The sequence below is a fragment of the Budorcas taxicolor genome, chromosome 6 (assembly GCF_023091745.1).
Source record: "Budorcas taxicolor isolate Tak-1 chromosome 6, Takin1.1, whole genome shotgun sequence".
Classification (NCBI taxonomy): Eukaryota; Metazoa; Chordata; class Mammalia; order Artiodactyla; family Bovidae; genus Budorcas; species Budorcas taxicolor.
In genome coordinates this window covers 26,735,489-26,749,065 of record NC_068915.1, presented here as the reverse complement: position 1 = coordinate 26,749,065, position 13,577 = coordinate 26,735,489, and the positions used below count along the sequence as shown (strand labels likewise).

The 13,577-nt window shown below is 36.2% G+C and overlaps 1 protein-coding gene across 1 annotated transcript in view; it reads left to right on the top strand.

Annotated features, from left to right (window-relative positions):
• RAP1GDS1 (Rap1 GTPase-GDP dissociation stimulator 1) overlaps window positions 1-13,577 on the top strand; it is a 155,497-nt gene that overhangs the window by 140,803 nt on the left and 1,117 nt on the right. The window contains exons 11-14 of the mRNA XM_052641992.1: window positions 15-140; window positions 880-1,019; window positions 2,932-3,058; window positions 7,469-7,597. Of these exons, the coding sequence (XP_052497952.1) occupies window positions 15-140; window positions 880-1,019; window positions 2,932-3,058; window positions 7,469-7,597 (522 nt within the window). The remainder of the gene's footprint in view (window positions 1-14; window positions 141-879; window positions 1,020-2,931; window positions 3,059-7,468; window positions 7,598-13,577) is intronic.

Below are 13,577 nucleotides of genomic sequence, written 5' to 3'. Positions count from 1 at the left end.
CTGTCTCTCTCTAGTTGTAAATAAAGCAAAGATGTTATCAGCTGGAGTCACAGAGGCAGTTTTGAAATTCCTTAAATCTGAAATGCCCCCAGTTCAGTTCAAACTCTTGGGAACATTAAGAATGTTAATAGATGCACAAGGTAAGAGAAGTTCTTTCCTAAGGTGTATGTTTTGTATGAAAAAGGACCTGTTTTTAGCTTTCATAATTATGTAATCATAGAGATAAGTAGCAAATAAAAGGCAAAAGAGATTGGTTTTAGATCCCCATTAATTAATTTCCATGTTTGTTATGATTGACTTTAAATGGAAATTGTATTGTACTTCTCTTCATTTGTAGGTATAATCTAGGTTTTAGATTGATTTATTAACAGTTCTTGGAGGAATTTTTATGTTTTGGCATTTTCTATACTGATTTTACTTTGTCTTCAAAATCATTGTTTCAATACAGTGACAGTCAAAAATTTTTTTAGTTTGTTTTACAAACAGGGAGATCATGTTTCTGTTTACAGAAACAATGAAAACTAATCCTCGGAATGAGTTATATTTATTTATTTCTAAATTCTAAACTTTATATGTATTGACTCCTTAGAGTACTGCTGAAAACTGTTTGGTACAGTTTTCCAGAGTACTGACAGACTACCAAGCTGAGCCAAAAGAGTATAAAGTTATTCCATTTTTTATAAAAGTCCATAACTTTATATAAAAAATCTCAATAATCCATTAGATGCTGAGTATTTTGTAGTTCTTATTTAACAAAATTCTTGTGTTCTGTTTTTTAGACCTGTAATTTTCCTTCACACTCTCACATCTTTAACTAGCTGTTTTAGTTGATTGCCTATTATTGATTCATTCCTTTGTGGTTTGCCTTCTTTCCTATAGCAGAAGCTGCTGAACAACTGGGAAAAAATGTTAAATTAGTGGAGCGTTTGGTAGAATGGTGTGAAGCCAAAGATCATGCTGGTGTGATGGGAGAGTCAAACAGACTGCTCTCTGCCCTCATACGACACAGTAAATCAAAAGTAAGTCTGAGGAAACCATCCATTTATTTATGAAACAGATTAAAAGAAGATGGCAAGAAAAAAATCTTAAAGGTACTCCTTGTCTTGAGTAAATCTCCTTCATATAAATAATTGACTTCACCACAGTAGCTATCCAGCTGGTTGGTCACAAGGAATGTTCCTCCCCATCACATGCTCTCTGGGTGTCTTTCCCTGGAGCAAAAACAGCTGGTAACTTGGACCTTCCTACCACCTGTCTCACCTAGAGCAGCCTGAAAGCCCATCCATTTCATTGGCGCCAGTACAGGACCAAGTGTATTGTTGACGAGATGGAAAGTATTGAGAAAGAATAGCAAAATTAACTCCTGTGGTCCTCCTTTTACCTCTTCTCCATCATAACTGTGCTCTCTTGGGCCCAGAGACAGTCACCAAAGCGGGAGAGAAGTGGGCATTAAGATGAACTTTGTGCCAGGTTGATTCTGTAGAGAATTAAAACGCTCCCAAAGGATTTTAAGCAGCAGGGTGCCATTATTTGGTTTTCCTAGAAAGATGACTCTATGGCTTATTTACTAGGGGCAAGGAAAACAAAGCTATTTCAAAAATACACATGCAAGATGATGAAGGGCTGAACTAAGGATTTGGGTTGAGTAATTTGAAATTGCTGATATTCGACCATTTTGACACAAAGAAATAAATAGCATATAGTTCAGCCTAATAGAAGCAGTAAGAATGGAAAAGAAAAGGATTTGAGAAAGATGTGGGTGGTAGAATTGACAGAATTCAACACTGGGGTCAAAGGAGAAGGAGGTTTTAGAGAATTCCACGTTTGGGGCTTAGGACCAGGTGGGGTCATCATGTCATTCATCAAAATGAGAGACTATGGGAAGAACTGACATTCCAACTAACTTGCTTATTCCCAAATCACTCTTCTGTCCTTCTTGGAGTCTTTACCATAATTCTTTGCTCCATTCCATGAGGTCTCTTACCAGTGGTTTCATTTAGGCAAACCATAATTCTGTTAACTAGATTAAATCAGACAGACATGTTTTGGCATCTGGATCTGGAACTCTCAGATTCCTGTTACATGTGGCGGTTAGGCCAACAAGAACTTGAGTTTGAAGGCAACAAAACCCTAAGTGAGATGAAGACAAAAGTGAGTCCTAGAAATAAGTGTAGCCATTTCTTTTCATCTAGCCTTTGCTGTATACTTTTATGTGTGCTTTTCATGTAATAATTTTGTATAATAAAAACCTATGAGATAGACACTTATATTATCTCAAGTGAAATCTCTGAGATGCAGAGAGCTTTTGTAATTTGCTCAAAGTCAGTGAGATTTATTGAGTCTGGAGCCCACTGCCCCACTGCCACAGGAAAGGACAGAATTGTAGGTACTATGAGAAACTGGGGAGACAGAATTTTGGTTTAAGTTCTCCTCAAGTCCTGTTGTATGTAATCTTACTTTGTCAGATACAACAAAGGTTTTAAGACTAAATAGATACATGCATACATATATACATAAAAAGCTTCACCTGGTTCATCTGAAAGGCAGCCACCTGGTATTATATTAATAATAAAAATTTGAAAGGAGGAACTATTCATTATTATTATTATTATTCCAAGATTTATTCTGTTTTGTTGATCTCATGGTAGGAACATTTGGGTCTGTGGCACTTTTGTTTGTTAGCTTCTGAACTCTCTTCCTTGGTATGAACTGCAGTGGTCTTTTTTGCTTAGGTAATTTAAGTTGTCATCTTTGAATTTATTTAAAGCTAAAAGCTTTTTCCTTCTCTTCTGTGAAGAAAAAAAATTATGGTTAAATGTAATGATTCATAGGGAAACTGTCAGAAAACCACTCAACAGTGAATTGATTGATTGTAATGCAGTTTATGTTTAAAATTAAAGTTTATAATTTCATGATACTTATTTATTGTAGGATGTAATTAAAACCATTGTACAAAGTGGTGGCATCAAGCATCTAGTTACCATGGCAACTAGTGAACATGTAATAATGCAGAATGAAGCCCTTGTTGCTTTGGCACTAATAGCAGCTTTAGAATTGGGTAAGTACCCCAGTGACAAACTTATTTTCTCCTAGTTTTATCTTGGATCAAAGGAAGCACAGGAGTGGAATAGAAGCCAGACAAAACCTTTGACTAGAAGCATTTTGCCAGTGTGTGTCTATACTATATCTGAGTATATGGAAAATCATACTCTATAAGATTGTCACCGTAGGTGTCCCTTTTGGTTGTCCTTCTGGTGACATTTTTAAGGCAATGCTTTAATGTTAGTTTGACTTTTAAATGATATCTCAAATTTTAGGCACTTAGGAATTTCAGCAGGCCTCATGGGAAAATGAAATAATATTTAGAATACAATAGCAAGCTTAGCGTTAGCTGCTCTTCCAGCCACTGAGATCCTCTTCTGTCTACACTGCTGATTCTGTCTCTTGCTGGTCTCTTCTCGGCCACCACGGTTTCTATTGCTTTACAGTATCACCTTCATTCTAAATGTTCACCTTTTATGTCACTCTTCTGTGTATGTACACTCAGAATTCCCCCAAAGCAGAGTCTAAATGATTCAGTTAGTCTCTTCGTGCAGTATCCCTGTTACTCAGAATTCTTCAGGAAAAGCTCACTCATAGACAGATAGTTTATGGGAGGCAACTTTGTGTCAGGAACCAAGCTCTGATACGTAGTCAGCTGGAGACAATGAAAGTCACGTGGCCTGAGGTAAGACCTGAGGCTGCCTTACACAAAGGAGGCCTATAGACATAGTAGACATGTCCTGTTCCGTTCAGAGGTACTTGGGTAAATACTGTTAACTTATCACTTCAGTTCTAAGTGATGACTTATGTCCATAACTCTCACTGTGGGGAATTCTCACTCTCACCAACCATTATCCCAGGAAGGAGAAGCTAAAAGGTAAAAGTGGTATATCTTCCTCTAGTGTCAGATTTACTCAGATTTCAGGTATGAGAGATTTGAATTTTTTGTCCTCTTAACAGGTTATAAACTTTAAAACCATATATAATTTAAAAAAAAAAATCATAGGATGTAAAAGTTTCTTGAATGTTAAAGCTAGAAAAGACTTCAAGCTTCCCAGGTGGCTCAGTGGTTAAGAATCTGCCTCCCAAAGGAGGAGATGTGGGTTCCATCCCTGGGTTGGGAAGATCCCCTGGAGGAGGACATGGCAACCCACTCTAGTATTCTAGCCTGGAAAATTTCACAGACAGAGGAGCCTGGGGGGCTACGGTCCATAGGGTCGCAGAGTCAGATACAACTAAGCACGCACGCATGCACACACAAGACTTCAAGAAGATGTATGTCACTTTGGTCACAAGTTAAAGATGCTGTGGAGGTCAGTTTGAGTCCTGGCCTAGCCTATGATTTCCTCCATGGGTAGGGGAGATGACTTCATCAGAAACTGTGATGAAGAGGTGAGAATTGGACACTGAATGCCAACGAGAGTTCATGACTTGATTTTGTAAAATGGCTTACAGTGATAAAGCAATTTTAGAAGATCCTTGACCTACCAACCTGGGGTGAATCTGGTCTTGTGCCCTTCATTACTAGTATCTTCTAAATAGGCTTTAATTTTGCCTTCTTCTTAATAACTGAGCATTTGCCTAAGTCAGATTACTTTACCATAGAACTATATAAAATGATAATACATAATCACATTTGTTATCATTATCGCCTAGTGTTTCCTAGGCTCCTTGAGCCTAAGATTTAAAAAGAAGGCCATACTACCTTTTTAATATACAACACACTTTGAAAACCATATTTTTCCAAACCTGTATCCTTTCAGGTTTTGAGATACAATTAAGGAATTGTAAAACTTTTGTATGATAATAGTATTAAAGCAACATTTTAAAGAGTCCTTTTTTTGTTGTTTTTTGGTAATTGTAAATTCACATGCAGTTAAAAGAGATAACAAAGATGCCTTTACAGTTTGCCCAGTTTTGCCCAGTGGTAACATTTTGCAAACCTAGTATAACATCCCAACCCCTGATAAAATTTACCTCTAGTTTAGACTTCCCAAGTTTTACTTGTACTCAATTTCTATTTATGTTAAATTCAGTTTGATCACCTGTGTAGATGTATATGAACAGTTCTAACTCCACAAGGATCCTCCATTCATAACAACACTCATCTGCCTCCTACCCTCCTAATCCCTGGAAACCACTAACCTACCCTTCATTTCTAAATTTTTTTTTCATTTCAGAAATGTATGAATGGAATCGTATATGACCTTTTGAAATTGGCTTTTTTTCATCAGTGTAATTTCGTCATTGATGTGTGTCTATAGTTTATTCCTTCTCATTACTGAATCGTATTTTATGATTTGTATGTACCACGACTTGTTTAACCATTCACCTATTGAAGGACATCTGGGCTGATTCTACTTTGGGACTTTTAAAAATAATGCTGCAAAGAACATTCATGTATAGGATTTTATGTAAACACAAATTTTCATTTTTCTTGATAAATGCCTAGGAGTTATAACTGCTAGGTTGTATGATAACTGCATGTTTGATTTTTTAATAAATAACAAACTGTTTATGAGAGTGGCTCTGGAAAATATTACATTCCTGCCAGCACTGTATAACTGACCTAGTTTTCTCTTTACCCTCACCAATATTTAATATTATCCCTAATTTTTAAAACTACAGATGTTAAACATCTTTATGTACTTCTTTTCCATCTTATATATTCCTTGGTGAAATACCTGTGTCTTTTGCCAATTTTCTAATTTTTTTTTAAACTATTGAGTTTTAAGGATTATTTGTGTCCTGAAAATCCTGTAGTTTTACATTTAAGTCTGTGATTCTTTTTTAGTTAATATCTATATAAAATGTGAGATTTCGGTCAGGGTTTCTTTTTTTTTTTCTTGCTTATGGATCTACTTGCCCCAGCACCATTTGTTGAAAAGGCTGTCTTTCCTCCTCTGAATTGATTTCGTCAAAAATCAGTTGAGCATATTTCTGTGGATCTGCTTCCAGGATCTTCTTTCAGTTCCTCTATCCTATGTGTCTGTCTCTCTACCAACACCACACTGTCTTGATAACTGTACCTATATAGTGATCTTCATATCAAGTAGAGAAATTCCTCCCACTTTATTCTTCTTTATCAAGATTGTTTACCTCTTTTAGGACCTGTGGTTTCCCACACAGATTTTAGTAAAAGCTTACCTATTTTCTCTAGAAAATCCTATTGGGATTTTGATAGGATTTGCAGGGTACCATTCTCTTAAAGATACATTCTAGAATACATATAGAGGAAATTATGTGACTATGGGATTTGCTCCAAAATACCTTGGAGTGGGTGAGAATAGGTGGATAAGAAGAGAGACAGAGAATACACAATTGGCCATGATAATTTTTTTTAATTTTTTTTTAAACACCAAAAACATTTTGTGTTGAGGTATAACTGATTAACAAAGTTATGATAGTTTCAGGTGAATAGGGAGGGGACTCAGCCATACATATACATGTATCCATTCTCCCCCAAATCCCCCTCACATCCAGGCTGGCGCATAACATTGAGCAGAGTTCCATATGCTATAGAATAGGTCCTTGTTGGTTATCCATTTTAAATATCACAGTGTGTACATGACTTTCCCCGAGTTCTAAACTATCCCTTCCCCCTGGCAACCATGGGTTTGTTTTCTAAGTCTGTGAGTCTCTTTGTGTTTTGTAAGTAAATTCATTTGTATCATTTTGTTTTAGATTCCACATAAAGGGATGTCATACGCTATTTCTCCTTCTCTGACTGACTTCACTCAGTATGGCACTCTAGGTCCATCCATGTTGCTACAAATGGCCTTATTTCGTTCCTGTTACTGGCGGGGTAATATTCCATTGTGTGTGTGTATATATACACCACATCTTCTTTATCCATTCCTCTGTGGATGGACATTGAGGTTGTTTCCGTGTCTTGGCTATTGTATAGAGTGCTGCAGTGAACGTTGGGGTGCATGTGTCTTTTGGGGCCATGCTTTTCTTTGGATATATGCCCCAGGAGTTGGGATTGCAGGGTCATAGGGTAGTTCTATTCTTAGCTTTTTAAGGAGCCTCCATACTGTTCTCCATCGTGGTTCTACCGGTTTACATTCCCACCAACAGTCCAGGGTTCCCTTCCCTCCCCACCCTCTCCAGCATTTGTTGTTTGTGGATTTTTTGATGGTGGCCATTCTGACAGGTGTGAGGTGATACCTCACTATAGTTTTGATTCCCATTTCTCTAATAACTAGCGATGTTGAACAGCTTTTCATGTGCCTATTTGGTCATGATAATTTTTGAAGATGGTGACAGTACATAGTGTATCTATCATACCATCTTTTCTGCTTATCAGTTCCTTTCAGAGGGTTTAACGTGATCATTTTCTGAAAGGGGAAGCAATTTTTAGCCAGACTGTACCAGGTTTATACCCAGTGAATATAACTGATCCTTTAATTATTTCATGTTCCAGGTACTGCTGAGAAAGACCTAGAAAGTGCTCAACTTGTACAGATCTTGCACAGGCTGCTAGCAGATGAGAGAAGTGCTCCTGAAATCAAATACAATTCCATGGTCCTGATCTGTGCTCTCATGGGATCTGGTATGTGTTTCCTCTGTCATTTGATATTCATCAACATATGGTTGACATTAAATATAAAATAATAGTAAATGGTGGCTTTGGGTTTTAAAAGCATTAAAAATTTATGGAAGATACAGGGTTACATTTACATTGCAAATACTTTCAAAAGATTCTTAGTAATAAAAATTATATAGCACACTATAGGTAAAAGTCAGTTAAGAAATGAATAGGTTTAAGTTTCATTAACCCTAAAATATTATTTTATATAAAGAACAAGTTCTGATTTTGTGTACCATGATATCAGCTAAGTAATTGGTTCAAGAAATTGGCATATCTTGGTATATCTTTCATGGACACTGGAGAAGAGCATGCATCCTGCTGTTATCGAGTGGTGAGTGTTATAAATGTAAGATCCTTTTGCTTGGCAGTGGTGTTTCTATTGATATACTCTTGCTGATTTTCTACTACTTCTGTCAATTATTGAGAGAGCAGTGTTGAAGTTTCCAACTGTAAATGTTGATCTGTCTTTACCTCCCTTCAGTTCTATCAGGTTTTGCTTCATATATTTTGCAGCTCTCTTGGTAGGTGCATCACCTTTAGGATCACTGTGCCTTCCTAGAGAATTTACCTTTTCATCTATATGTAACATTTCTCCCTGTCTCTGGTAGTAATCTTTGCTCTGAAGTCTATATGATATTAATATAGCTGCTCCTACTCTCTTTTGAATAACATTTGCTTGGTTCTTTTCTACCCTTTTAGATTCAGTCTGATATATCTTGTATTTGAAGTGTAGGCAGCGTGTTGTTAGGTCATGTGTTTTTAATCCACTCTATCATCCACTACCCTTTTTTTTTTTAAAAATGCTTAAGGATTACATAATTTCATCCAGAGTTGGTTGTCAGTACCATTACTACCATTTATTAGACAAGGAAGCCAAGACTGTGAAGGAAATAAACACCACATTGCAGTGGTACTGGGTGAGGAGTGGTGAATGTCAGTAGTCCTGTCTGGTTAGCAACTTTCAAGGTGATGGCAACAGCCAAGATGGTGGGCAGTAGAGGCGGGTGAGTATCAGGAAAGCCTCTCTGGAATTGAGCCTTGATGGGCAGGGTTGAGTTTCTAGATGGACTTTTTTGTGCATACAACAAGGGTGGATCTGTCTCTTGGGATAGGGTCACCTCATCCAGGTACAAAACCAGAATGGTGGTTTACCCCTTTATAATGAGAAGTATGACTACCACTGAGCTCAGAACACTGCAAATGCATGTCTGGTGAATTGACTCCTTCAGGGCAGACAGGCACCAAGGGCCGCTTGATGAGCTTTGATCAGAACAAGGAGAGTTAACTGAGGGGACTGTGTAATGGCATCAGGTCCATGTGGCTTTCTCTGCAGCTGTGTCAGCTGTGCTAAAGGAGCTGGAATCATGGAACCCCTTGGCTTGGGCGCTGTCTCTTTGGATGTTGCTGACGTGGCTCTTGTCTGCATCGCCCATGTTAGTGTTTTCTGTTGTGTTCTGCTATACTGACTAATGCCACAGTATTCCTCTGCTTTGGGATAATTGCTGATATTTTCCACACATCCTGCTTGAGCAACCCCCCAGATGTTACAATTTTCCTTAAAAAGAGTGCATCCATTCTCAATTGGACCAATAAATAAAATAAATGGTCAAGAGGCTCTTGTGTTAAGTCTTTAGTTAGTTAGAGAGTATTGTCTTTGGGTACTTTCTGAATTTTCTTTTCTATTTTTGTTCTGTTAGACAAAAATAAAAATATTATTTGCTTTATTGGTAAGTAAGTTTGTTTTTTTTGTAATATGAAATCCAAGTTGGAGAACAGTGGGGGAAAAAGTGTGTGTTGCTTAATCAGTAAGCAAAAATCATTTACTGTTTCTTTATATTTTTTTTATTACTGTAGTTTTTAATATTTAAACTAAAAAAAAAAAAATTGCCCATTCCACCAACCCCCAATCCCTGCCCCTTGTAACCACCAATCTGTTCTCCGTATCTAATGAACTTGGTATATAGATTCCACATATAAGAGAGATCGTGTGGTATTTATCTTTCTTTGTCTCATTTCACTTAGAATAGTCCCTCAAGGTCCAGCCATATTGTCATAAATGGCAAGATTTTATTCTTTTTCATGGCTGAATAGTATTCCGTTGTACAAACACACCATCATTTCTTTACTCATTCATCTATCCTTGGACAGTCACATTGCTGCTGTATCTTGGTTTTTGTAAATAATGCTGCAGTAAGCATGGAGGTGCTGGTGCATGTGTCTTTTCAATTTAGTGATAGTTCCCCTTTATGCACTTAGAACCACATGAGTGTTGTTATAATTTTTGTTTTCAAGCATCAAACATAATCCAGAAAACGCTTGAGGAAAGGAAAGCTATTGTATTTATCTGTGTCTTTGCTATATCTGTTCTTTCTTTCTGAGGTTCCAAGATTGCTTTTTTTAAAAAACATTCTCTTCCTGTTTAAAGAATCTGCTTTAGCCATTATTTTAAGTTAGGTCTGCTTGTAACAAATTCTCATTTCCTTTATTATTCCTCACTTATTCATTTTCTTTGAGCGTATCTTGATTTCCTCTTCATTTCTAAAAATATTTTCTCTGTATAGAATTCTAGGTTGACAGTTCTTTTCTTTCAAAACTTGAAAATGTTGTGCCACTTTCTTCTGGCCTCCATGGTTTCTTATGAGAAACCCATCATCTCCGGGTTTGTTTTTCCCTTGTAGGTAAGGTGTCATTTCTGACCTAAGAGTTTCTTTTGTTAATAGTTTTCAAAAGTTTTATTATACTTTGCCTTGGCATGAATTTCTCTGGGATTATCCTATGTAAGGTTTGTTCAGCTTCTTGACTCTATAGGCTTTTTGTCTTTTGCTAAATTTGGAAAGTCCTTAATCATATTTCTTCAGGTACTTTTTCAGTCCCACCCTATTCCTCTTGTCCTTCAAGGCCTCTCAAGACACAATTGTGAGCTGTTTAGTTATATCCCTCAAGGCTCTGAAGTTTTGTTCATTTTTTTTCCAGCTTATCACCTCTCTTTTGTTCAGATTGGGTAATTTGTATTCCTTTGTCTTAAAGTTCACTGATTATTTCTTCTGTCTTTTCCATTCTGTTCTTGAGCCTATCAAGCTTTTTATTGCAGCCACTGTGGAAAAGAGTACAGTGTCTCTTCAAAAAAATTAAACAGAATTATTATATGACCTAGCAATTCTACTTCTGTGTATATATGCAATATACATATACATGTATATAGTTCTGAGTTCCAAAAATTTCTGTTCTTTATATCTTCTGTTTCCTAGCTGATATCATTTGTTTCAAGCATGTTCATGATTGTTCGGATATTTTTTAATGTAAAATATACATGTAATTTGCCATTTGAGCCATTTTAAGTGTAGAGTCCAATAGATTAAGTTTATTCATATCTCTGTGCAGTCATCCCTATCATTCTCCTCCAGGCCTTTTTCTTCTTTCCAAACTGAGACTCTATACACTTTAAACAATAACTCCCTAGTCACCCCTCTCCCCAGCTTTTAGCAACCACAGTTTTATTTTCTATCTTTATGAATTTGACTACTCTTTGTACCGTGTGTAAATGGAACCATACAATATTTTTTCTTTTGTGTCTGGCTTATTTTCCCTTAGCATGATATTTTCACGGCTCATCTATGTCTAGCGTGTCAGAACTCCATTCTTTCTTAAGGCTGAAGAATGTTCTGTTGTTTGTATATATTACACTTTGTTTATCCATTCACCCAGTCAGTGGGCATTTGGATTATTTTCACCTTTAGGCTGCTGTAATGCCACTCTGAACATAGGTACACAAATATGAGTTCCTTCTTTCAGTTAGTTCGCATATATATACAGAAGGGGAATTGCTAGGCTGTACAGCAATTCTGTGTTTAATTTTTGAGGAAACACTGTACTCTTTTCCACAGTGGCTGCACCATTTTTACATTCCCACCAGAAGCGCACGTAGGTTCCCATTTATACATCCTCACTGATACGCTCTTCTGTCTTGAGAGCCATCCTAATGGGTGTCAGGTATTAACTTACTGTAATTTTGATTTGCTTTTCCCTAATGATTAGTGATGTTGGGGATCTTTAGTTGCTCATTGGCCATTTGTATACCTTATCTTCTTGATGAAATGTTTATTCAAATCCTTTTGCCTATTTTTTATTTGGGTTGTTTCTTGTTGGTTGTTGAAGTTCTTTATATGTCCTGTATATTATATCCTTATTGGACATATGATTCACACATATTTTCACCTGTTTCAAGAATTGCCTTTTCACTGTCGTGTCCTTTGACACCCAGAAGTTTTTGATTTTGATGAAGTCCAGTTTCTCTTTTTCCTTTTGTTGCCTAGGTTTTTAAGTTTTTTAGTTTTAAGTCTCTTAGAGTTTTAGCTCTTATGTTCAGGTCTCTGATCTATTATGACTTAATTTTGGTATTGTGATGTAAGATGGGTTTGTTTTATATGGCCCTTATTATGTTGAGGTCTGTTCCCTCTAGCCCACTTTCTGGAGAGTTTTTATCACAAATAGGTCTTGAATTTTGTCAAAAGCTTCTTTATCTAGTGAGATGATCATATGGTTTTTATCCTTTAATTTGTTGTGTTGCATCCCTGGGATAAATCCCACTTGATCATGATGTATGATCTTTTTAATGTATTGAGTTTTTTTTTAATGTATTGAATTTGTGTTTGTTCTGTAATTTATATTAAAATATAGTTGACATACAATATTAGCTTCAGGTATACAACATAGCAATTCAACATTTATGTATATATAAATTTATATATATTCATTGTTATGAATTGATCACCACTATAAGTCTAATAAACCATCTGTCACCATACAAAATTAATGCAATATCATTGACTATATTCCCTATAGTGTACATTACATACCCCTGACTTAATCATTATTATACTCCAATATAAAAAAAAAAATTTTAACAGTGTTGTGACAGTTTCAGGTAAACCTTTTACTGTATTGTTGGATTTGGTTTGCTAATATTTTGTTGAGGATTTTTGTGTCTGTGATCATCAGTGATACAGGCCTGTAAATTTCTTTTTTGGTGATATCTTTGGTTTTGGTATCAGGCATGATGGCTTCATAGAATGTTTGAGAGTGTTCCTTCCTCTTGATTTTTTGGACTAGTTTAAGCAAGATAGGTGTTAACTTTTCTCTAAATACTTGATAGAATTCACCTGTGAAGCCATCTGGTCCTGGACTTTTGTTGGGAGGTTTTTAATCATATTTTCCATTTCATCACTTGTGACTATACCAGGAAGAAATGGAAAATATAAACAGACCAGTCTTGGGAGATTGTACCTTTCTAAGAATTTGTCCATTTCTTCTAGGCTGTCCATTTTATTGGTATATAGTTTCTTGTAGTGGTCTCATGATCCTTTGTATTTCTGTGGTGTCTATTATAACCTCTTTTTCATTTTAAATTTTATTGATTTGAGCCTTCTCCATTTTTCTTGACAGGTCTGGCTAAAGGTTTATCAATTTTTATCTTTTCAAAGAACCTTTCTGTTTTCTTCATCTCTGTCACATTTATTTCTGCTAAGTCTTTCTTTCTTTCCACTAACTTTGGGTTTTTGTTCTTCTTTCTCTAGTTGCATTAGATGCAAATAGATTGAGATTTTTCTTGTTTCCTGAGGTAAGATTGTATTGCAGTAAACTTCCCTCTGAGAACTGATTTTTCTGTGTCCCATAGGTTTTGGATTATTTGCTTTTGTTTTCATTTGTCTCTAGGTATTTCTTTTTTAAATTTCCTCTTTGATTTCTTCAGTGAGCTAGTGGTTGTTTGATAACATATTGTTCAGCTTCCACATGTGTATATTTTACAGTTTTTCCTATAGTTAATTTCCAGTCTCATTGCATTGTGTCAGAAAAGATACTTGATACGATTTCACGATTCTTGAATTTACCAAGGCTCACTGTGTGGCCCAACGTGTGGTCGGTCCTGGAGAATGTTCCATGT